A 26078-nucleotide genomic window follows, 5' to 3' on the forward strand; every position below is an offset into this window, starting at 1 on the left:
TCTATGCATCTATTTTGTATTATTTTGGGTTTATTTATTTATTTGTGTTGATAGTCTTCTGGTCAAATGTCACCAGTGCATTAGTAGCTACTGGTACATAAAATAGCGCTAAATTTCAATTTTGTTTGCTAGCCTGATGTCACTTTTTTAAAAATTCTTTAAAAAATATCACCAGACTTCAAATTGTCAAAATTTCTCTATCAATAAGGACAATCTTGCTGTTTATTGTGGTAACCTTTACGGTTGAAAAAAGCTCATTTAGATTAATATATTATTTTAAATTTGGTAGAATGAGAGCCAGCCAACACTGGGTGTGTATTTCCTGATGAAATACATTGGAGCAACACCGAAACAACACAAAGGAATCTTTCAAAGAGAGTGAAGATGATTTTCTCCACCTTTGATTTTTACTGGATTCTTACCAACTCAGTGTTATTATATTGACCTGGACACATTCAAGCTGGAGGCTTGATTTTCAGAAAAAGGAGAAAGCCTTTTTTTTTTGTTAACTGCAACAATCATTTTTCAGCTCTTCGTTTACTTAACGATTGTTTTCTGTTAGATTTCCCCCCAAAAAACGAACGTTTCTCCACAGCTAAGTTTTAATTATGTAATATTAAAGCTTATGCAGTATGCAAATACATTAAGACAAATGCCAAGGCTAAAAATATGACGCATGAGACCTGTGTGGGAGGAAGCCTTTAGTTTTATGCAATATATCTTCTTTTTTTTACAAGACAAAGAGAAGGGTCTTAAAAACATAATCTAAAATGTGAAACAATACTTATTGTGTCTGATATACCAGCTTTTTGTTTAAGTTTTATAATAATTTTGAGTTTCAATTTTGTTCTCATTTTAAGAACAATAAACACAAGTTGGAAAAGGTTTATTGTAACTGGTCAAAAGCAGGAAATTGATAGAATGAAAAGGCACATTTATTGTTAAAATGGTGGTTTATTTAAAAAGGCAAGCAAAGTGGTCACCTTACATGTAAACATGTTTCTTCGACTGGGTTGTTTATTGACTTGTTAACAGTTTTGAACAACTAACAATGAATCTGAGTATAAGTATCTAATCACTCATATTTCGTAATTGCAGGAAAAGCAGTGAGGAATGTCAACTAATCTACTGGTATGTCATCTACATTTATAAAGCATCTGCATTATCTGTTTGCGGGTTCTGACAGTCAAGTCAGTTGTAGGGAAACCAAGAGGACTCATCTTCTTGCTGAGGTTTCTGACCCTCAAGTGAGGGCATGTTTGTAAAGAATTGAAATTCCTGGGTGAGCATTTTTTTTTCTGTCTCCATGGACCCTGCATTCCAGTGGTTTATTATATTTATAGTAAGTTTATCTAGGTTTCCAAACTTGGCTCATGATATGATTTCCTAATCTCACCATTCAGTCTTTTCAGCTGCTCCAGCTGATGCCCTGCTGATGCTCAGTGATGGTGGTCCTGAATAATTAAAAAGGCCTGACAGCCATGTAGGGGGCCGTTTCCATGACAACCCCTCTTCCCGTGTCACTCCAGCCCCGAGGAGCAATGTAAATCTCCTGTCTGCTTAATGTCACGGTAACTCTCGCAAAGTGCCACACAAAGAAGCGTGGGACAGGGTCGGTGGGACCTTTTGATTGGGCGCTGGCCTCCGTTTCCTCTCTAGGCTACGTTGTCAAACTGTTGAGGTGTGGTAGACGGCCTGTAGCGAGAAGCAGAAGCAACAGAAGCGGCATAGAAGCTGCAGAAGTCAAGTGTGTTTGAGGCTGTGCTGAAGCCAAAGCGGGGATGGCTGTTGGGTCGCTGAGGGGAAATCATAATGATGTCCCCTAATCATCTCTGACAATGTAGTGGCATAACTATGCTTCTGAGTGCGCTCATTCTGCCACTGCGTGCGCACAAACACTCACACAGGACCACTCAGACATAGGCAATTACCCTTTAACATCACATGTTTCATCAGTTTCCTGGCCCATTAGACAGTGAATTAACCTTCTGTGTCTGTGGATGAAGAGGTGTGCTGTTGAGACTCGGCAGCTTTGTCCCAGTCAGCACTATTACCTGAAAATATGTTGTTCACTTTCCACACAGCATGACTCAGGTCAATCACACCCGGAGAAATGTAATAAAAAAAGGATTATTATGTCCCTGTTCTGTGTTTTAATCCTTCACTAATTTAATATGTAGCCATGTTTTGGGGATTGAAATCACACCTGCCAGATGTTTAAAGGCTAAAACCCAGCATGACCTTTTTTTCAAGCCAAACTTCCGCAGAGTTGGCCTCAAATGATTTACACTTGGAATGGTATAAAGGGTAGAAGATGGTTTATTTGATTTTGTTCTCTTGTAAATAGGAATTGAGTCTTACACATGAAGCTTTCCTTTATTACTGTTTGGTTGAGGATTTTCTAAAAGCATCTGGGGCTGCAGTGTGTTCCATTCTGCTTTCTTGAGTCTTCAATATTCATGGCCGTCTGGGGTCATCAGTGTCGGTGTTAACGATAATGATCATTTTGAAAGTGGAAATTATCTTGATTGTAATGATGTCCTTCGGTCTTCATTTTCAGTCAATGTCGTACGGTGAGGTTCATGGCTGATGAGGCCCTCTGGAGTCAGATTTACAATTTTTCTACTTTTAGGTTCCTCACAACCACCCTTCAAAATACGCTCAGCTAAATTTTTATTTAGAAAGTACTTTAAACTCCACTAAATTTAGTGTTTGTTAAAATATAGAGATGATACACGTCAGATTTCTGCTTGACCTAAGGTTTCCTCCCACATTAGATCCCATATGCAGAAATACAGAAAATTTCACTTGAGAAAAATGATAAAAATTATTTATATCATACTGAAAAAACATCCATAACACAGGTCAGTGAGAGGAAAAATTTTGTTTTGTACTATCCAACCCTTTTGTTTTTAGTATACTTTGCAGGTGATGCACTTAGTGACTGCACATCATTGCCTGAGGAGAATTAACTAGATATAAAAAGCAGAAAACACAAAGGGCGATCACAAATCTGATGTAGTATCTGGCAGGCAAAAGTTTGATTTCATTTATTTTTCTGACAGCTTGTAAAGATGCTCCTCCAAATCCAAAAACCCCAGTTAGATGTCATCTAAAACCAGCTCAAAGACACAAGACCTTTGGGATTTGTAAACAGAAAAAAGACTTCTTGTTTTGTACCAGATCTTAGTTTTCCCATATGTTATACAGGGGGTAACTGTGTACATCACACAAATGGCAAAAATGCAAACAGCTTAACATAATTTATTCAAATTCCTTCACAGTAATCAGCTGCAAAGCCATTGTTTTTAATTAGAGATAAAAGACTTTTTCATTTCTACAGAGATTTTGAGCCATTACTCATTTTGTTCCCCAAACTATCTTTTAGTCCAAATAAGATTGTTTTCTTTCCATCATTTATCATTCTTTATTTTTTTTCTAAATGATTCCCAAGACAATCGGAGTTAAATAGACCTACAAGATCCACGACAAACATTTCTTTTACAGTTCTTAATCATTTCGACATTTTGTAAGTAGTTGCAGGCTGTTTAAAACATGAAAATGTACAGTTCTCTTTTTAAATCTTTGATCATCACCAACATTGCTATAAAAAATCAGTTATTTTAGCAACAACATCATGTTGTTGTTGACTCAAAAAAGCAGTTAAAAAATAACCAAAGAATTTATTTTACAATATGATGAACAGGAATTTTGAAACGTTAATGTGAAAAGTTTTAACTGAAATGGAATAATATTTTTTAGCAATATTGAGCCAATAATAGATTTTCTTTTATGTTTTGTTTAAAAGTGACAAAAAAAAAAAAAAGATTTGGGTATCATACAAAGAACAAAAAGAACATAACTGTTCCCGCTTTAGACTAAGCTTTTGGGTAAACAAAATTACATTTTGAGTCACTTTAAGCAGTCCATTTTACAGCTCGTTTATAATGCAGACGATGAGCAGAGAGCACAGGAGAGACCTTGGACAGACCGTAGCATGCTGCCTATTGCAACTTCATGAACTTCATAACCACTTCTGATGTATCATCTCTTTTAGCTGTTGATCAAGGGACATTGTTTTCTTAAAGGTCAAACTAGCATCTAATCGTGAACCATTAACATTTCTGTTTACTTTCAAAGGTTGATGCCAGAAAGAACTCTAAACATCCTCCATAATCAGTCACGTCTCCACTTTTTTAGTCTCTTCAAAAAGCATCTTCAAACGGTTACTCTCCCTTCTCATGTGAGCCCTGAGTACAGCGTCTGTTATGGCAAGCATGGTGGAGAGAACCACCTACTCCATGTTACTCATGCTCAGGTAATTGATTACTAATGGTAACAGGCATAGAAACCAACACCTCCTCTGATTGCTTTATCTTGTTTACTCTTATTCCTGTTGTTGTGTATCTTCTCTTTAAGGGTGTAAACACAGGTTTACACCCTTAAAGATATGCATGACAGAGCAAAGGAAAGACCCGATTGAGTTGATGAGACTTGAGAATTTAATTTGCAAACTCACCGCTGCATTAATCCAGGCAGACGCTGATGAGAACAGGAAGCAAGAGATGAGGAAAGGAGAGCAACAGAGTGTCAAAATGAAAAACTGAAGAGCAATGCTAAATGAAAAAGGAGGAAAGAACCCAATATTTGGTAGAAATAAAAAAGGTGACAATACAACGAAGTGAAATAAAAGGAAGAAAATGCAGATTTGCCCTGAACCAAGTGAGGTGTAATGGCATGCTTATGTTTCCAGACAACAGACAGGTATCTCTGGGCCTTAATGTGATCAGTGGCATGAGAGGGGCCCCTCTCTGTCAATTTTACAAGACAAGCCCTCCTCTCTGTTGCTGTGGTGTCCTGTACTAATTCATAGTACAGGGCATCACTAAATTTGTACTCGTTAGCCACCCACTGTTTACTTTCCTTTATTTGCTATCATTAACCCTCTTCCTTTCGAACTGTGTGATGTAGCTGTGTTCAGCGTGAGGGATTCAGAGTGGGTATCATGACATCCTCACCTAGCAACCTGCCTCAGTGAGATGCTCAAAGGGTCTGGATCACTGGGGGGAGGCACACACCGAGTCTCCCACACTGCAGCCTGGTTGGAGTAAGAGATTCAGGTGCTTTTGTTGGTGAAGCTCTGCCAGGCAGAAGGCCATCAGACTGAGACAGAAACTGGACCTCTGACGGCATTTCTTTCCTGGCGGCGATGGTGGAACATTTCAATCCTCTTTTCAGCATCTGTGGCCTTACAGATGTGTTTTAACAGAGACTGACAGTGTGACACACACACGCACTCACCCATGGGCTACGTCATGCTCTATCTTCCAACACGCCTCCATTAGCAGAGGGACGTCTTGCCCACCTGTGGCTTCTGACTCCTGGAACCCACCATCTTACCAGAGCTGCCACTTGTTCTTTGTACCTGGCTCTGCTCCTCATGTGGTTGTCTTCAAACGACATAAGGACTTCTGTTCAGAAGATAAATAGAGTTCAAGTGAAGTGGGAGCTTCTGGGACTTGAGGGACCACAAACACAGGAGCTTCAGTGACTGCCAGAGTGGTAAGATATCAACCATTTTAAATATAACCTTTGTTGGGCCACTAAATTAAAAACTCCGCATACATGTTGTTTTTAAACACGTCAAAAGAAAAAAAAATTAAAGCTGAGGAAGAAGAATTGGGAAATGAGGCCATAGTTGTCAGGGGTCTGTTCATGTGATGTTTTTTTTTTTGATGAATAGAAAAATGGCCTTTTTTCAAGCGGGAGTGACAGATCAATGCAGAAAAGCATTTAACTGGTGGTGTGCTAAATAAATCATAGCTGTCTTTCCTCTCTTTCTTGATTTGCCCTTCCATCTGTTGGGCATTGGACCCTGGGGCAAACCATATGTTCTGTATGTATAAATCATCTCGCTCCATAGCTCACGGTGGTAAAACATGGGTTTAGAGTTGCTTTCACAGCAAGTTTGTGAGGTATTATCTTTTTCCTAAGGGGAGTAATAACCGGGTATACATTTAAAAAAGGGATTTCAACTTTGAAGTGCTATAAAAAATTGAAGTTGTGTGTAACGAGCCGACCTCTCTTATCTGTTTTTGTTTCCCCTGAAACAGCATTGTAAACCTTGTGATGTGTTAAAGAGCTGCGCACACTTTAGTTTTTTTTTGTCATACTGAGTTGATTTGTTGATGATCTATCCTCAGACATGAACCAGCCATTCCTCGTTAGAGCTGTGTAGATGGAAAGCCAGCATGACTGACTCACCAGAGCCCACACATCCGTACAAGCACACATGAAAATTGCGAATGCACCGTTTTGCGAGCATATGCAGAACATCACGGGTTTGTTGGCTGTCATTTTGACTGTTATCAAACAGCCTTGGGGATGAGTAGGAGTTTCAGCTGTAATTCGGACAGTTTTGGCGGCACCTCTCTACAGGAGGCTGCGTTTGGCTCATCTGCTGTTACAGCCTGACAGCTTGTTGAGTCTTTCCCAGCTCAATTACTAAAGGCAACAAAAATTGTCTCTAAACATAAAAAATACAACTCATTTGGGTTGGTTTTTATTTACCTTTTCTTACTCCCCATCTGTGAAGAGCATTTATTTTAATACTCTTTCAACCAGTGGTGTACCCGCACCTAAAGGTTACATGCAGTTTTAAAAAGCACAAATTTACACATTCTGGCAAACAGAAAATCACATATTGTCCATGAATGTTGCGTTTAAATTATTGATGGCAGCTGTCTGCTTAAAAATGCATCCCCAACCTTTCTGTCGCACAGAGAGAGGAAGCCGTAATTAGCGTTCAGATATGAGGAGACACGGGCTAATGATCGGTTGGGTAAACATAGATGCCTGCACACTGTTATTGGAGTAAATATGCTCTTTTTATTTACAACAAACTCTGAATTACAAATATGCAAAAAAAGGCTACACTGAGGATCATGGAGAGGAACTTCTTCACACCATGAAGCTGGTTAAGTTTCAACAAATAAAAAATGAACAAGGACCCTGCATTCATTAACCCAATTTTCCACATGGGTCTGCTCACTGCTCAGTGGAATGGCATTCTTCCAGGCCGAGTAAGCTGCTCACATCTTGGGAAATCAAATAAACCAAGAGGAATTGAGTGGGGGAATGACAACCATTGCAGCTGGCTCAACTCCGGCTGGCAGAGAAGAAGCTTGAGGAGATGACGGCCAGAACTTGTCAGAGAAACAGGAGTGGCACATAAGCTGGGAAACTGTGCAGGAGACTGTCACGGATGCTTATCGTGGATCGTACCATTTATTTTGTTTTCTCTTTCTCCTGTAAGAGTTGCTTTGAAGATGATGTGGTCGTGTTTTGACCTTTTAATTGGAGGGTTGCTGTTTGCATTACAACAGATGCTATTCACTTGTTAATGATCAAATGCTTGATTTTTTTCAAATTAATTACATCAAGTCAGTTGAATATTTTTTGAAGAAAATTTCTCCCTATCAGTGATCTCTGACACATTCAATTATATCTATTAAGACTGCATCATGTTTTTAATGTCATGTGACATATATTGTGGGAAATGCAATTTAAGTGTAATTTTTGCAAAATAAAATAGCTTTGAACTTTTTCTTTTTTACACATTATTCAAAACCGATGTATCATGCTCTTCCATCTAACAGCTCTTATTGACCCTTTTTGTCTTTCTGGATTTTTCTTATCCTCTGGTACAATCAACTTACCTGGATCTTCTTGACCAAGTTGCTCTTAGTGTCTTCACTGCAGCATCAATTTGTAGAGGCTTTCCTTCTTGTTCCAGCCTGAGTTCAAGTCAGTTCCACAAACACACTCAGGTTATGGCTTTGGACAAACCTCTGTTAAAACATTCCCCACTAAACGTCTGTCTTTGTCCACACCTCAGTCCAAGCCCATTGCATATCAGGTTTCTATTCTCACCACATTCCATTGCTAACAGACTTCCTCCCTATTCAACGACTGAATTTTATTTCTGGATGCCCTTTTGGTGGATTCTTCACTAAATCCCAGAACTACAAATCAGCTAGACTTCCACATACTCCTCTTAGGAGACTACAAACTCTTCTTCTTGCGTTCAACTTCATTCTCATTTTGCTGCCATCTTCAGGGGAAACAGGGAGTGAGCACTTCACCCTCTGCCTGCCTTTGTGATAGAGACTGTTGATTAATCAGAATGTTTGCCTTCCACTGCTGTGCTCAGTCTTCTAGAATCTCACCCACATGTTTTATTCAGAACCACCAAGCTATAACCATATCATCTACATTTGTTCATCCATATTTATACCTAGTAAATTCTTTTTTGTTTTGCCGTCTCTAGTTTCTCACAAAGGTTCTTGTCTACTCTGTCAATCTGTTCAGTTAAACATTATCATCATTACAATAAATGATCTAATCGCTACCTGTATTCGAGTTGTTTCTGGATTGTCTGTCAGTTACCAGTGTTCTGATGCTGCAGAACAAACCGGCTAACCTGCAGCCCAATTTAAGCTTGGAGAGCTGGAGTTGACAGAACCATAACAAACCAAAGGTTTACTGAAACTATTGCAGGTATGAACAACATTGTTGTTCTAAGAAATCTGCCAGTCCAAATTTCCCATCCTAGTTGTGAACCACATCTCAGATCAGATCTGTTGATGACTGATATGCATTCAGAATTTTGCCATTGAAAAATACATTGAATAATTGGGTCCTATTTGATGCATTTTATTAAGATTTAAACAATCCGCCATGTCCGACACTGGCTAAGCTGACCAGTCATATTTCCTCATCCTTGACCAATAAAACAAACCATCACTTTCAACATTGGGGGTGCTTCGTTTGGTAAGGAGCTGAATGTAATGTCAAGGATGCAAGGCTGATCTAGGAACTGGCCTTGGTTCATTCCCTTGGTGACTCCAAATTGTCGCTAAGTGTGAATTTCAGTGTGTGGTCTTGCCACAGACTGGCAACCTGTCCAGGATGTAGCCCACCTTTGACCAACATGAGCAGAGATTTGCTCCAGCTCCAGGACTGAGAAAAGGGAGGATTTTGTGTTTGGGACCCGCATGCTTCCAGAAATGACCTGCACTAAATTCAGCCACTAAAGCCAAAACATTGAAAAAGAGACAGATGTGGTTTTGTCCAAGGTTTCTCTCCAATATTTAGAGCACATGGAGGATTTTGACAGCTAAAACTCTAATAAATTTTCTTGAAAATGCATTTTTTGTGGTTGCTTTTTGAAGGGTTTATTTTATATGCACGGTCTAACACTATACAGTTTTTTTTAAATAATGTTTTGGTCTTTTTTTCACTTTGCTATAAAAAAAACCATAAACCAAAGCTTCAAAGTTGGAAAGTTCAAACATTGAATCAATTCAAAACTAATAAAGTCCAAATTTGACATCCTTTCAAGTTTTTGACATGTTTTAGAGAGCAAAGATAAAAAGAGTTAAAGCAGGATAAGTACCTCTCTGAGCTGTACTCAGTTGGGATTATAAACACACTTCAATCTGTTTTCTTTTTATAATGTCAGGCGGGAAAACAAATATGTTCATCTGTTGTTTTCTTTCTTTCTCTTTTCTGCTTCTTTGTGTCCAAAGGGAAAATGACGAGGAAGTCTCATACCAGAAGAGCCTTGACCCCACTGTGCACAGAGATTAAGGTAGGAAAGGTATTTTTTCTCTTACTTTAGTCTTCTAAAATAGAAAGGATAGACACCTCACAACCATCTTTTAAATGTTTGCGTTGTGAGCTTGGTCTATTTACATTTTTGGAATCTGGTAAAATATTTCAATCAGTTGGAAGAAGCAATAATAATAATAGATTGGATTTATCTGTGCTTTTCCAGACGCTCATAGCTCTTACAGTGTGTATCCATTATTCATTCACTCCTCATTCATACTTGGTGATGGTAAGCTACTGACATAGCCACAGCTGCCCTGAGGCAGACTGACAGAGGCGTGGCTGCCAGTATGTGCCTATGGACCCTCACCGGTACAAGATACAATGTCAGTTATAGTGCAAGTCATGAGGGCAGACAGTCTTTTTTTGTCTGTGATGTTGTCGTAGGTCCCAGTTCAATAGAATTCTAGAGCAGGTAAAGGATTTTCCACTTCATTTTGAGTGTAAGAAACACTTAAAGACCCTATTGAAGCGTAGCAGGAGAACCTTTCCATCGACCAGCCCTTTCCCTCAGTGATCAAGTGATAAGTTACTGAGAATTCACAGATGACATTAAATGTTCATCATCATAACGTGTCTCCACATCGACACGCTGACATTTACTGTGGCCACAAAAGGTCAAACCTAAAATGTCTCTGTTTTTCATCTGTTTATATGTTTGATATCCACAAATACAAACACTTGGAATAATGCGGAGAATCCTAAGCATGAATCATTTCTTTGTTTCCGAAAGTATTTAGTAGTCAAATCTTACTACAGAAACCACTCTGATGTTGAAGTTTCACAAAAAAGCTCAAGAAAAAGAATGTTTGGTTTTAAATTTTTGAGCTTGACTATATTTGTGTGTAGGAGTACATATTCTGTGGACTGGAATACAAAAAAAGACATCTAAAATAACTAGTATGCCAAATACCATTTGTTTGTGAATATATAGATATATTTATAGATATCCACGTAAGGAAAAACATCCGGAAAACTGGGTATTTTTAATGAGTTAACTGAATTTTTTATCTCCTATTATTTATTGTGAATAAAATGATATACATGCGTGCATGTAGTGTTCTGTGGATTAGGAGCATTATGAGGGGCCTATAATACAACAAACAAAATTGTAACCATAGTTACCCCATGACCCTGAGTGGGTGGAATTTATTTATTTTCATCATGGGATAAGGAATAGTTGGGAGGCTGGGATCAGTTTGAGCAAATAGACTGTAGGCTTGAGTTAACTAGGATCAGAATTCCAATGATTTAAAAAAATAAAATAAATCATTCAATCTATATTTCCTAACATATAGGTTTTACACACTTCTTTTTTATAACCTGTTTCAAAGTAAAATATAAGTTCATGCTAACCTTTTTTTTAAAGAATGTTAATTTTAATAATTTTAATCTTTTAGGTTCTCTCTCTCTCTCTCTCTCTCTCTCTCTCTATATATATATATATATTTCATTCTGTTTCATTCAGAGATACGGCACCCTTTAAGGTTTGATTAGAGAAAGTGTTTAACCTAATTTTAAACTTGTATCAGACCTGAGTATTAAGGAGAACTTAAACTACTGACTGTGAGAAGGACTGGCATCTTGAAAAATGGCAAACTTGCTGTTGCTTTTGGATGTTTACTGTCAAGCCAACAGAAACCCACTGACTCTTGGTAAACAACAACGAAAAGAATTCTAAAAAAAAACCCAGATTGTGGCCAGTACATTAACGCAGAAGTTTCCAGAGTTAGATTATAAAGGGATTCACTGTTATTGACAAGGACTTGCCTGATTGTCAACAGTCTGAAAATAGATGATGCTTCTTAAAAGTTTTAGACTGAGGATTAACTGTCATCATGTGTTGGTTCAGATTTAAGCCACATTTAGGCAAAGCAGTTTTTTTCCACAAACACTTCAATGAGTTAAGAGCAAACAAAACAAATCACACAGACAAGGCCATCGCTTCCAAACCAACTGTGTCCCTTTTTTCCCAGTCTTTCAGCATTCTCAGTCAGATTTGATAAGTACAGGATGCCCTTCACAGAGGCCAGATCAGTTATAGTTGCTGCAAGTTCCCTTTATCCCTAGATCCCTGTTTTATAAAGAACAAAATATCAGCCTGAGGGGAGTGAGAAAAACACAGCTTTGGACAAGGTCAGCAGAAGTCAAACTACAAGCACACCCACCTGCTGAAAAATCTATGAAAGTATGAAGATCTATGTCCAATCCAATCCAATGCTTCCATCATTCTGTTACTTCACCAGGGGCCATTACCGGTGTAATGAAAAGCTGCACACTTATTCTGAAGGGCTGCTCACATTTTAATCACAGAGGGTAGAAATGGATCACCATCAAGGTATATTAGCAAGATTACAAAGATTCTGGAACCATTATGTTTACTAATTCCAGTTGAGAGATTCACACTTGATTGACTAATAAGTGATTGCTCAAGGGAATGTATAACCAGAAAAAATAAAATCCCTGGAAAATCCGTAGGTCGATTTCTTTGATTAGAATATATTTTTTGTTTATTCAGTTGGGTTTGTATATTTTCCTTTGATTTTTTTCAAGTAGACTAAATTTTGCAAACAAAAGCATGTGAGTGAGAATTTCTGCACTGATTAACCAAAAAACCTGAGGATGTGGCAACGTGATTTCAGAAGAGAGGGATTAGAAAGCAAGAGGTCTCCCATTCTGCCTAAGTTGTCGGAAAAACCATTCTCTTGTCACGGTTACAATTCTTTTGGAAAAACTTATTGGATTTCAAGAGCAACTGTTACAAAGTTTGGTTCTCACATCCCGTTGATTTATTGCTACGTAGCAATATGACATGATGCAGCCTAGCCTGTAGAGCTGTTTGGTCTCAATTTTGTCCATGGTTAAATCGGTTTTTAATTTTTTTTATTTCTAGCAGAACTTTCACTCATGCCTTAACCTTTGGTTTGGCACAGGTTTTCCTTTTGTCACTGTCCTATTCAGGAGCTTGCTATCGTTCAATTTTTATGCCAATCATACAGTAGAAGACAATAAAGTTCTTACATATATAGACAAAACAGAGAGTATGACACCGTTTGTGTTGTCATTTGTGTTAAAAAACTAACAGCTGTGACACCAGTGGATTAGGGTTTGGAGCTAAAGATGATAAATTTGACCAAAACATGCTGCTATCATAAATAGCGGCATGTTGGTAATGCAGTGAAGCCTTGATTTAGTCTCAATACTGGCATGAACACAGCTACTGCTCTAGTGTATGCAATAATTGTACGCACAAATGGTACAGGAGTGTTCTTTGTCACCTGTTTTGGTGCAGTTTGTGTCACATGATGTGATGTGGAGGGCCTCAGGTGGATCACATTAATTGTAATTTCAAAAACAGAACAAACACACTTATTTTAAGGAAACATTTTACCTTTAACGGCTTGGCAATTAAAAAAGTTCACTGCTTAAATGTTTTGACAAATTTTCATCATTTTGTTGTCACAAAGTTTTTCAAGTTGGAAAAATAAGTTTTAGTTTTGTGATTTATTATTGCCACGTTACCTCAAATTGAATATTGTTTTTAGATTGAGAATTTTATTAGATGATCCAAATAAGAAAATATAAGAAAGTATGTCAAAGTGTTTAAAAACTCTGTTAAAGGCAGGGGTGTCCAACTCTAGTCCAGTCCACCATCCATTCTCTGTTCCAGGTGCTGCTGGTTAACTGGATCAAGTATGCCAAACTAAGGAGAAACTGCAATGATAGCATTGTATGAAAAAGTAGCAGCCTGGATTCGGACCCTCCTGGTCTAAGAAATATTTTCTATTAAACATTAGTAGGAAAACCTGTACTACTGAACAAATCTAACCAGTAATTACAAGTATTGCAAGCCAATGTCACCATCTCTGTAACCTGTCTCTTATTGGTCCATCTAATCTTTCCCAGAGGTTGTTCCACTCATCCACCCATCAAGCAAGGTGGATGTTAGCTAGTGCGAGATGGGATACATGCAAAAATTATTTTTATGTAAAATAATCCGAATTCGCATTTTTTAAACATGTTAGATACCTAAAATAATCATTTTAAAGTTAATACAAGAAATCTTTAGTTCTCAATCTTTAGCTACGGTTAAAATTTTTTTTTACATTTCATAAGATAACTTCCGTTTTGTTTTTGTAAATTAAACATTATTTTTTTTAAATATAGTTTTGGCTTTTTAAGTTTAGTTGATTTGTCAAATTTGATGTGAACCCCCAATGAGTGAGATTAATCTTTAATTGTTCGTAGAACAAACTTTATTTTATTATTTTTAAAACCAGCTGTGCCAAGGCGTCATTTTACTTTGAAATAACGAAACATTTGTGTTTTTTTTTACAACATGCAGACATTTTGAAAATCCATAAATGGTCATCTCTGATATTGCAGTGAATCTCATTTGTTCAAACTACTGTTTTATGACATCAGGTTTAGGATTTGGTTTTTATTGGTTTTTTGAGATGTAATTTTCCTCTTTGCATTAGATTCTCAAGCATTTTATATCACGTTAACCCAAAAAAGACAAGGCTGTGATTGGAAACAACAGTGAAAACCAACTTTTATTTCCCTTGGGGGCAATTCTTTATGAACAAAATGGGTGTATTTATGTTTTCCAACTACTGGGGTTTCTCTGTCCTTCCTCTGCTCTCCAACTGTCACTTTTCTCCCACTCTTCCCACTCCGGTTCTTCAGGGGATCTCTGTCTCTCACGTTCTCACTCTTACTGTCTCACACAAAATCACCCACTCATAAATGCACACCGGAGTGTGCTCCCAAGAGGTGAGTGGTTGCTTAGAGAAAGCATGCAGCATCCCTTGGTGTTCAGACATTCCAACTCCTCCTTTATGATGCCTCCTATGAAATTATCTTACTTCTGTTTGTCTGTTTATTCTTGAGTCTCATCTGAAACGTGCTATTTTTCTGTGCTTTTGTGTTCCACTCCGATGTTCCCAGTGGTCTTTTAATTAGCAGTTGTTGGGGAGTTAGTTTGTTCTCATTTCCCATCATTCCTCTGTCCCACTAGCTTACAGCCTTTTTCACCCCCAAACCAGCATTAGTGGTGCAACAAAAATGGTGAGCAGTATTGGAGCCATCCAGCTGTACAGTTTTGAGCCAAATGCCAGCTCAGACGAGGAAAACAAAGACGTACATGGATCTATTTGTCTACAAGTGGATGCATGTGTGGAGCGGAGCAGGGAGCTTGTGGTTGCCAGTTGTAGATTTTACGCAACAACTACAAATATTTCAAACAGCATTTTTTTTGTCTGCTCCGGATTCACAAAAATTTGAATTAAAAAATACTCAGAAATGCAATTTTAATCTAATTTTTCTTGATAACTGTCACCCATCATGAGAAAATTTTTAAAAGAACATGTTAAAAACACCAAAAACACAATTTTCATTGGAGTAGGTCTTAAAATAGCAACATCACGAAGTTCTCCACAAAATTACTTAAAATGTTGCCCTTTTACTGTCATCTTCACACCTTCTTGAAAGGATTTTCCTTTCATTTGAAGACTTGAAGAGGAAGCAGGGAGAAAAAGAGATCACAGTTTTGCATGAAAGCTGCCCAGAGGAGCTGTAGCTGCAGTCGAGAAACTCCTGAACAGTGGACCAGAGAGGGAATGGAGTCCTGCAGCCGTGACACTCAAGAAAAAGAGGGTGAATGAAAGCGAGGGATCAGGAGGAGCAGTAGACAGAGGAGATGGAGGTTGGAAGGCAGTGATATTCAGAGAGCGGGGGACTTATTGCTCTCCGGAGTCAGCGGATGCCAGCTCTGCTCTACATTCAACAGGAGCTCTGGATTCTAGATACTCTTGCTTTTCTTTTTCTGTCTTTTTGCCTCACTCTACCTGTCAGTTGCTGTTTTCTCTCATCTTTGTCTCCTCCTTTTTCTCTTTTTGTTATTTCCCGTGTCTCCTGTGAAGCCCCTCTCATTGTGTTGTGAATAGTGTAGCCATCCTCAGTCCCTCTCTCTCTCTCCCTCTTTGCCTTGTGTTGTTTTTCAGTATTTTCCTTTCACTCTCTCTCTCCTCGAGAGAGGGAAAACAGCATCCACGGCTAAGCCGCAATAACGGCACATTCAACAGGGTGCAGACGGCACCTCACGCTTTGCTGTCTTCCTCTCTGACTCCTCTAAGAGTATGGATACAAAGGAGACGAGATGAAGTGTGAATGAGCTGGAGAAGATCTTCCGCAAAACTCAGTTTGATGGAAGGATTAGAAAAAGGAGGAAAGTAGGAGCCTAAAATCAAGATAAAGCAGTTGGAATTATCAAGCTGAACCTTTAAGGTACAAGGGAATAATCAAGGAAGGAGAAGGGGAGATTGCTGATAGTTAAGACTGAAAAGAGGATGCCACCTGTGGCACAGATTCTGCTCAACAACAACCTCTTCAGCTGAGCGGGGTTTGCCCTCATTTCAACAAACATCGGCTAAATTCTGACACCAATGGCTTCCAAGAAGAAGTGGGCAGACCGGAGAGAGTTAAGAAGGGATCGGGCTTTCTCCACCCGGGATGATTCATCTGTTGCGTCCGGAACATCTGGGCCAGGGCGTTCAACCACCAGGGGGCGTTTCTCCGAGTCATGGAAGAGGCTCAGCTCAAGAGGGGGGTCCACCAAGAGGGGGGCGCTCAACTCTCAGCAGCCACCGGTAAGATAGTTTGAGGACGCAGGGACTCCCCCCATACTTGCTCCCCAAAGAATAATCAATGACCTCTGTGCTGCAAGGGAAATAGAGCAGGAAAGGCTGCACCACACCTGGGGGAGCAAAGCATCTGTGAGGGATTAGGGGGTAAATGAAGTTGAGGACTTTGATGGAGTAACTAACTAATACACCAGTTCCATTTTAAGAACTCTAGGATCTCTAAAAATCTGTTGCCTATTTAACTTCTTGCTGAGAATCACATCTTGTTTGATAAAAGAAAGCTTCCATCATTGTCAAGTCAGGGTTTGAATGCAGTTCTTACATTTAACTATTATCCTTGTTACCTTGGAAACGAAGAACTCTGATCAGAGCAAGATGTTACCTTTTCTTTTTTTTTTTACACTTATAACCCACGCTATTTTTATATCATGAACTTTTCAAAACATACATGAGATTTCCATTTTCAAATGAAAACCTCTTTCATTCATAATTGTTCCGGAGTACTAAAATATGAAGTCTCTGTGTTATATATTAAAATGACCCAGTCTGTGAAGTAATATTAGTATTCAGTGTGTGCATGAGTAAAAACAGTGCGACAAAATTGTAATATCTAGCTTTATAGGATGACCACCTGATGGTGTAGATGTAATGCATTCAAAGTTCTATCTGCTCTATTTTTTAAATGTGGAACTATGCTGATGTTTATGGATCAAGGTCAGAATAACTAAGGCCGTCTGCGAGCTGGTGCTCATGGTCTATCATACTGAGCCAATATGTGGGGTGATTTTTGGCAGCAATATCTGAGCTTGAAGCCGAGTGGGAGAGAGATATGCTCAGATGAAGGTTTCAGATCAATTTTTCTTTTTCCAGTTATGCTCTTGTAACCAACTATTTCACCCTGCACCCTTAGTCTGGCTGTGACGCATGGTGTGTTTCTGCACTTCAATTTTTTTTTTTGCATTAAGTATTAGAAATATGTACAAAGTTAAAATTAGTGATATGTATGATATGGGGATTAACACTGAAATTTCAGTAGTTTTCCTGCTCAAAAGGTTGTTGAGTTTGCATATTTTTCTCTGGGTACTCAAACTTCTTTCCACAGTCCAAAGGCATTCAGTAAACGCAGAAAGATATCAAATTGATATGAATTTATTTTAAAGTTACAAAGATTTGCATCTCCAGGAAGTTTTGGTATCTCTGTAGATAAAACAGATGGATATTCATTCTTCTAGATTTGTGCTATTTGAATATAAACCACATTAACTGACACACTGGGGAAAGTGAAAGCACAAGTTAAAGTTATTGTGTTTGCTTCTGTGAGAGCTCATTCATTTATGAGCTACTGTGCACTCCTGCAGGTGACAGACTGAGTGAGTGTGATAGACAGAAATTGGAAAAGAAAGTCTGTGGGAGAAGGATAATTAGGGAATAAATGCTAAATATGAACGTAAGTGTTGGGCAAATAACTACTAAATAAAAATGATTTAGTTAAGCTAAAGGAATCAAAATCTCCTTGATTTAATTTTGATTTAAGTTATGATTCTGTTTTTGTTTTTTTGTTGAAGAGCTAAAATAACCTAAAATGCAAGATGAGCATGTACAAAAAAGACACACAAAGATATAAACCATTTTCTTTTGTACTAGTTTTACAATTTTCCTGGTTGGTAACTGCTGTTTTCCCCCCAAAAAGTTGGCATTTTAGTCCTTTAGATAGTTCACAACTGTCAGGGTCTGATGGTCTGTGAATATGTCAAAATTGCCCTTAGCGCTGTGGTTGCTAGATGATTCAATATTTTATTGGATTTATGTTCTAAAAAGTATTGATTGTATTTTTTGTACCACAGAAATGTCTTTTAAATGTTTACATTTTCTAAAATGGTCATTTGAAAACTCAAACCCCCAAATAATAGGGTTAGTACTCGTGACTTCCCATTTATCTACAGGTGAATTTTTAAGCTCCTTTTTTAAAGTCCTGAAGGGTTTTGCGGTTTCTTCTACAATAAGTGTTTTATTTTAAAGGACCTTTTGGCAATAAGATAATAACTCCAAGGTCACTTGGGACCTTTGAGTTTGGGCTTGCAGTGATGAACATTTTATAACAGTAAAGCATTTTCCCTGTTGGGTTTCTCCTTGTCTTGAGCATTTAAATTGCCTTTTGTTTAAATCAACTGAGAACACAATGACTCTGAAAAAATATTGGTTTCTGAAAGAATAAAGTAAAAACAAAATCACCTACAAGCCACAGAAATGTGTAACATTGACCCAAGCGCTTGTGACGCTGAAGCGCTTCCATTGGTGTGACTCCTTTGCAGGAGTGTGGCACAGCGCTGGACCTCCTTTGTGTATTTCTGGGAAAATCTTTAGAGACTGGGTGTGTAATAGTGTGTGCCTCACATGGTTTCTTGCTCTATGTGACGACTGTTCAGTTAAAGCCATCTGTGAATCACAGAGACCTTCTGTTCATAGCTGCTGCAGAAATTCCTCATCATATAAAACAAATTGGACATTTTGACATCTTTTTTATCTTAACCATTTTTTGTGCTCAAAATTCATCTTAATGCATAAATCTTTACTCTGTAAGCAGCAGAGACCCTTGTTATTAGCAAGGGCATGCAGACACAGCTTACACCATCCTTTGGTTGCAAGGAGGATCATCCTAAATCACCATGAGACCACAATAGTTTAAAAAATAAACATGCCCCCTGCCTCCACTATGGAAATTGGGCATCAAGGCTGCCATCGCTCGTTTGTCTTCTTGCTTTAATGACTGGTTGTAGCTTTGATCGGGCACTTCCCTTTTTTTATTGGCTTTAAAATTTAAGGAACAGGTAAAACTAATTAAAAGTCCCCTCTCATGACTTGTAACTGATCAAAAAAAAAAAAAAATCACACCACCCAGGGCTCAGCATGGTGCTTTTATGACTTAAAAGCTTCAAAACTACACAATACTTTTACATTTGTTAGCTCTATTGGCCAGAATGCTTCCACTACAAAGTAAAAATAAATAAAAAAACATTAAAAGACAAACCAGTATCATAAAGTTTTTACCAAATTAAGTAAAAAATGCAAGACTAACTGAAGGCTGACATTCACAACAGTGTTAAACACAGCCTCCCTAATGACTTTATTCCATTAGTTTCATTTAATTTGTTCTTATGCCTTCAACGCCTGCTGCGATGAACAAGTTCATCTGCAAATTTATTTTGAGCTTATTTTTAAAGCTGATGAAATTATTACTGACTTAAGCAATGACTTTCTATGTATTTATTCACACTGATATAATTTGTATTAAGAAATATGTTGTGTAAGGACTATTTTCTGCTTTTCTGTATTTTTGGGGGTTGATTTAACACTTTAAATGAAGCTGAGATTCTTCTGCTAGTGGCGTAAACACACATTAATGTATGTGCAAAAAGCATTTGTGAGAACACAGATAAATAATTTGTTTAAAAAAAATGCGTAATGGGAATCTATATGTATAGAGATAACTGGATGCATAGGAATTATTTTTATTCATAGAGTGAAAAGACAACACCATAAGAAAAATCACACACAATTATGAAAACAATATGATTTAAAGAAATAATTTATTGTAGTTAAAGATTCTCATAAACCCCCTAAGGTTTTCAGTAACTAAGACAATAGGGTTTATTTGTTTACAACTCTGGTGCAGTTGCTAAACAGTCCTGGGTTTCAGGTATCAAAAAGCTTCTATTTTAAATTTTAACAAATTTAAAATAGCAAAATACTTGATTCTGTATGCTTTATGATCCTTTTTGGAAGGGGGGAGTCAGGGGCTTTTATTTTTAATTTATAGTCAAAAGGCTCTGTATTCAGTGCGTCTCAGCCTGGGTTTACCTCTGGGGATACTTGCTGACATTAAGGGGGTACCTGTAAGACATTAGGGTAAGTGGCAAAAAGTTCATAGCTGTCCTAAAACTGTTTTTATTTGTTAAAGGTGTCATGAAAACCACTAGTAGCATGTTAGGAAGAAAAGAAACAGTTAAGAATCACACATATTAATAACGGGCAAATGTTTAAACATCAAACTTCTGTCATCTTGCATGCATGTGAGGGGTCAGCAGAGCTAAGGCCAAGTAAAACAACAGAAAATTTAGTGAAAATTTACTTTTATGTGGTTGTTACTCTGCACTGAGATCGTCCTTGTCTTTTAGGTTACGTGAAAAGCAACAGGCAAACTGCTGATTTAAAAAAAAAGGTTCAAATAGCAAAGATTAAGATTAAGTTTGGTTAAAAAAAAGGGAAAAAAGTGTTTTCTGATCTTGATGACATTTAGCATCAGAGCTGCTTCTTCAGTTCTAACTGCCTAAGGTAAATAGCTGATTACTAATGTGCTTGCAAAAAAACTGGATAAGCTTGTTATTAAAGCTTTAGTAAATAAAAATTGATGTACACATGGTTTTTGTTAGGTTTCTTCATACAATGAACAGCACAGATAGAGGTAAATAAATATTTGAATGGCCTGGGATTTTGCAAATTCTCCCACTTAGAAATCATGGAGGGGGCTGACCTTTTTATCATTTAGGTGCATATCCACTGTAAGAGAAAAAATCTAAAAGAAATCTGAAAATCACATGGCATGCTTTTTTTTAAATAATTTATTTTGTTGCTACTGCTGCAAAAAGAAATACCTTTTTGGTACAATACCCTTTGTTTGCAATTACACAGGTCAAATGATTGCTGTTGTTTTTCACCAGTTTTGCACACACTGCAGGAGGGATTTTGGCCCACTTCTCCACACAGATCTCCTCTTGACCAGTCAGGTTTCTGGGCTCTTGCTAAGAAACAGAGTTTGAGCTCTCTCCAAAGACTTTCTATTGGGTTGAGGTCTGGAGACAGGCTAGGCCACTCTAAAACCTTGATATGCTTCTTCTGGAGCCGTTCCTTGGTTATCCCGGCTGTGTACAACTCATCTTCAAGGCTCCAACTTAGGGATTCAATTCAATTCAATTTTATTTATATAGCCCAAAATCACAACAACAGTCAAATTCAAATAATTTTATTTCTAAAGCACCTTTCATGAAAAGAGAACAGCTCAAGATGCAGATATAAAAACATAGAAGACAAAAACACCAATCTTAACACATGCATTAAAATATTTAAATAAGCCCCTCATAATAAATGCACAAAACCAAACACAAATAAAAGAGAAATGATTATCAAAAGCTAAAGAAGAGAGAACCCAGAAAGCGCCGACCGCCCTTTCCTCTTGTTGGCCGGGGTGTCAGCAGTCGTCTCAATGGGCTTTTTACCGGTAATTATAAAGTAAACATAAAATCATAAGAATAATAAATACAATCCATATTGAATGTATTTTTTGGGGGGCTTTATGTGGGTGGAGGTTCACATTTATCAGGGGGATGTTGTCTTTGAGTTGAGTCATGGAATCTGGACTTAGACTCTTCTCTCTTGTAACGCTTTTCCCTGTTACCTGTCACACGTGCTTCCAATTTTAATTTACTCATCGGCTGCTTATTAATGTTCACCCTCAGTCCATATATCAATGAATTATTCTCTGTCAGACCTTTTCTCGTGACTGCTTTTTAATAGGATTTATATCTGCTTTTATCATTTAGTTAATTAGTTTTTAGCTGTATACTACAGGTTTTAAAATATATTTTTAAGGTTTCTGTACTTCATGTAAAATTCATGTAATATAAGTAACAAAGTCACAACGTTTTTCTGATTATTTGCTTTAGTTGTTTTTGATTTCAGTGGTTTCAGAGTATTTCCAGTTGGAACCATTACGGCATCTAACAAAGAAGACATTTTCTTTTGTGCCAAAGTCTTTTTAGCGGCTGAGAACTTAAGAGAAAAAAAAGCTGTAATTATTGTTTTGTTAAATTCTACCAACAACAACCGCAAGTTCAATTAAAATTCATGAGATAAAGGTTGTGGAAGTAACAAATAGTTTTGTTGGTTCCCATGGAAACAGTGCTTGGTTTTGCAATTTGTATATTTATTTTTCTTCCAAAGAAATGCGTCTTGAACAAAAGATCAGAAGCTTACACATGTGCGGGGTTAATGGGCAAGAATATTTTACAGTGCAAAGAAGTGCAATCAGAGTTAAACCCCTCAAGCCTACTTTTGTCAAAAGCTCCAGAATACATTATTTGGCTAACGCTAATGATGAATTCTTATTTCCTAATGAAGTTTCATGAATTGCATTATCTCCTTTTGCATGCATTGGTTTTCTCCCTAAACAGTTTAATAACAAAAACAAGTTTAATAGGTTACACGAGGTTAAATGACTCTAGTTGCCCTTAGAAGTAAGTGTCTAATTGTGTGTTGCCCATAAATTAACTGGAAAACTGTTCAAGGTGTCCTTTGCCTTGAACTGAGACATGCTCCAGCAGTCCCCACCTGACCCTGCACGGAATAAAGCATGTCTGGATTATAGATGCATGGAACATTTGTGACTGAATAATCACGGATTCACCAATTTTATAAGGATTTGCTGTGTGAAAGTGACGTAAGTGTTTACAAGTGTAGTTGAATGCAAAAAAGAAGCATCCCATTGTCTGTGAAAAAGTTTAAAGATTCACTCAAATGAATATTTTATTTTTTTTATTTTTTTTTATTATGATTTCTTTAGCTTTTTTTCTGAGAACATCTATAAAGACAATTAAGATTAACGACACTTCTGGGTATTTCTTTATTCATTTTTTTTGTGAATCGGGAACAGACGCAAACTATGCCGTTTAAAAAAGGTTGTAGTTGTTAAGTAAAATCTGCAATCGGAAGGCCACAAGCTCCCCCCTCACTACATTCTGATACATCCATTCGCAGACAAGTAGATCCACGTACGTGTTGGTTTTTCTTGTCCAAGCTGGCACCTGGCTCAAAACTGTACAGCTGGATAGCTCAGATATTGCTCGCCACTTTAGTCACACTGTAATATTAGGTTGGGGTTACGAAGAACTGCAAGTTAGCGGGAGAGAGTGTAGACACAGGGATAACGGGAGATGAGAGCAGACTTACTCCATGCAAACAGTCCCACCCATAACTCAGAGACGAATCTCCTGCTGCTCTGCAGAAACTATGGCCTAAAGAACAACACAGGTTTTTGATTTGGGCTAAAAATGGCATAATAATAGTTAAGACCACTGCAGGAAACTCTTTTACAATAGATCAAAAGATTGTAGTGAGACTTTCACATATGTAACAATGTGGCCAAACTTGTCATTGAACATGTATTTTAAGCTGTAAATCTTACCTCATTAACAATTTCCACAATGTTTTGTTAATTTCACAATGTTAACGTTGTATTTATTAACTTTTATTATACCATGATCTGGGTGAATTCTCTATTCTGAATGGCTGCTAGGTGTGCATGAAAAAATAATGATGCACTGTAATAACGCATGTAAAAAAGAATTTCTGGTCATATAGCTGAAATGTTCTATATCACTGGCTCCTTTAAAACAAACATTAGCTTCATCATCTGGACAAAAACAAGCCGTAAGAGGCGCACTTTCTCTCTGAACTGATCCTTTATTTATCACATAGCGACAACCAGCATATACTGTATATCGCTTTCCTTTACCCCTGCAGTCGAGATCGGAGGTCTCCATGTAACAAATAGTCCCCTTTTCGTGAAAAAAATATATCCGAACCAAACAAATAACAACAATAGAGTACTGAAAACTGATTGAATGTTTATTTCTTTTGTATGGGACCATGGCATATGTGGGTTAAAGGCCTTTGAAGTGCGCATTATCAGAATTAACGCGCACCTCCACTTCACATCGGACAGTTCAGGCTTCCATGGCGTGCATTCATTTCTGATAATGCACACTTTGTTGGCCATTAAACCTTACTCAGGGGTTGACATAGCCCAGAAATTTGCACTGGCCCACAGGGCCAGTAGTTTTTGAAACTTACTGGCCCTGCCTGAAAGTTACTGGCCCGACACCGCGCATAGCGGGACCCGCCGCTTCGCAGGTGCTTGCAACTTTAGGGGGGTCCGGGGGCATGCCCCCCCGGAAACTTTTAATATGGTGCAATTTGGTGCATTCTGGTGACATCACTTATTTCTACACTTTTCAATGACTGAAAATAGACCATATCAAACTTAAATCTGCTCTAGTCTGTTTCAGATGTTTTGAAGAGAGCACTGCAGTGTAGTAGGTAACACTAGTTCAGAAGTTTTCATGGTGCTTTTAACGGCAAATATCGCAATAAATCATAAACCTTAAATGTGTTAAAACAATCTAATGGCAGCTTGAACCATTTAACGAATCAAATAAATCCCTTAATGCATTTGAACAAATCGGATGGACGCCTTCACATTGTTGACCAATCAGATGGAGCACCGTTATGTTAGATGTTTGTAACCTATGTCAACGTGGGTCATTTGGAGTATAATTTTTAAACTGGGAATGGTTATTTGGTTATTTTGCTGTTTGTTTATATACCGCAAATTATATCGTTATCGCAATTTTAATCTCTGATATCGCATATCGCGAGTTTTCCTCATATTGTGCAGGTCTAACTGAGATCATTCAGCGAACTAGAAATACTTACTGCTTACAGTGTTGTAAAGAAAAACAAAATTAAGTAGTTTAACATTCTACTGCATTTGAGTCTGAGATTCAGGTATTTGGAGTTGCCTTTGATTCTTTGACATTCAGCTTAAAGCTTAGTGGATACAGTTTCATCTTCAATGCATTCATTAAATATCTTGCTGTCCATACTACTAATTATACCCACTACTCCATCCAACATATTCCTATCTATTCCTGCCATGTCTTCCACATCTCTGACATGCTTCAGTCTCTCTTCAGTGACGGTGTCGGATTTATAATCAAATGTAATAATAACCCACTGGCTTGTGCCTTCGTTGTTGCTGTTTAACATTGTTTTGTATTGAATTGTTACATTCAATAAAGTTTGAAAAAAAAAGTAGTGAGCGCGTGCCGCGTGGTGCTCGGCAGTGAAAGCCGCGCGCGCGCAGGCGGGAGAAAAGGAGAAGTGATCAAAGGTTTCCCATAGAAACCCTTGAAGTCTGAACACAGGACTAGCAGAAAAACTAAATTATGAAGACGAGGTAAATCTACACGTTTTCGCAAAATTTACTTTATTGAAAAAGGTGAAGAATATATAAACCGTTAGATATTTTAGTGGCCCGAGCGGACAAGTGAAAAGTAAAGTCTTGTGGTCCGCACTGCTCGAAAAACAGGACCGGGCCAGCGGACAAATGGCTATGTCGAGCCCTGCTTACTTCATGACGGACTGAGAGCAAATCATGTTTTGCAAGGGTAACCTGGCCATTAGGTCCACAGCACACATCCTGAACATTTACAAAGCTTAACTATAAAAGACAGACAAATAGAAAAGTAGAAAAAATAGAAATGCTATAAAACTTAGCATAAAACTGGCAAAGGAAGCACTGTTTGAAGGGCTCTAGTTGTTGTTTTATATACAAAAAACTCAAACTCAGATTCATCCTTGTAGAGTGTTCAGGCAGAAAAGGCAGCATATAGCTAAAATCTGCTGTCCTCAAACTTGGTCCTCACACTGAGCAAGCAAAGGATAATTGTCACATGAACAAAGTGGATATTGACCTCTTTACCTTTTGTAAAAGAGTTCCTAAATAAGGCCACAAGGAGTTTTGTAAAAAATATTTTGCACACTCGGTGCAGACCACTCAGCTTTGGCAAACATTTCGCAGTGATGTGAGTGATAACTGCAGCCTGTTACAAACCTCAGAGCACAGTGATACGCACATTGCCCTGCCTG

At 37.9% G+C, this 26078-nt stretch overlaps 1 protein-coding gene across 11 annotated transcripts in view; it reads left to right on the top strand.

Moving 5' to 3' along the window:
* Nucleotides 1-9591: 9591 nt before the first annotated feature.
* trpm3 (transient receptor potential cation channel, subfamily M, member 3) overlaps nucleotides 9592-26078 on the top strand; it is a 169068-nt gene continuing 152581 nt past the window's right edge. For 10 of the 11 annotated variants that reach the window (XM_078952834.1, XM_078952839.1, XM_078952838.1 and 7 more), the window contains exon 1: nucleotides 15748-16322. In XM_078952834.1, the coding sequence (XP_078808960.1) occupies nucleotides 16119-16322 (204 nt within the window). In that variant the 5' untranslated portion in view covers nucleotides 15748-16118. Of the gene's footprint in view, nucleotides 9653-15747; nucleotides 16323-26078 lie in introns of those variants that run through there. The other variant, XM_078952840.1, reaches the window with a different exon arrangement.

This window comes from Oryzias latipes, chromosome 9, assembly GCF_053564925.1.
Source record: "Oryzias latipes strain Hd-rR chromosome 9, Olatipes_Hd-rR_3.1".
Taxonomy (NCBI): Eukaryota; Metazoa; Chordata; class Actinopteri; order Beloniformes; family Adrianichthyidae; genus Oryzias; species Oryzias latipes.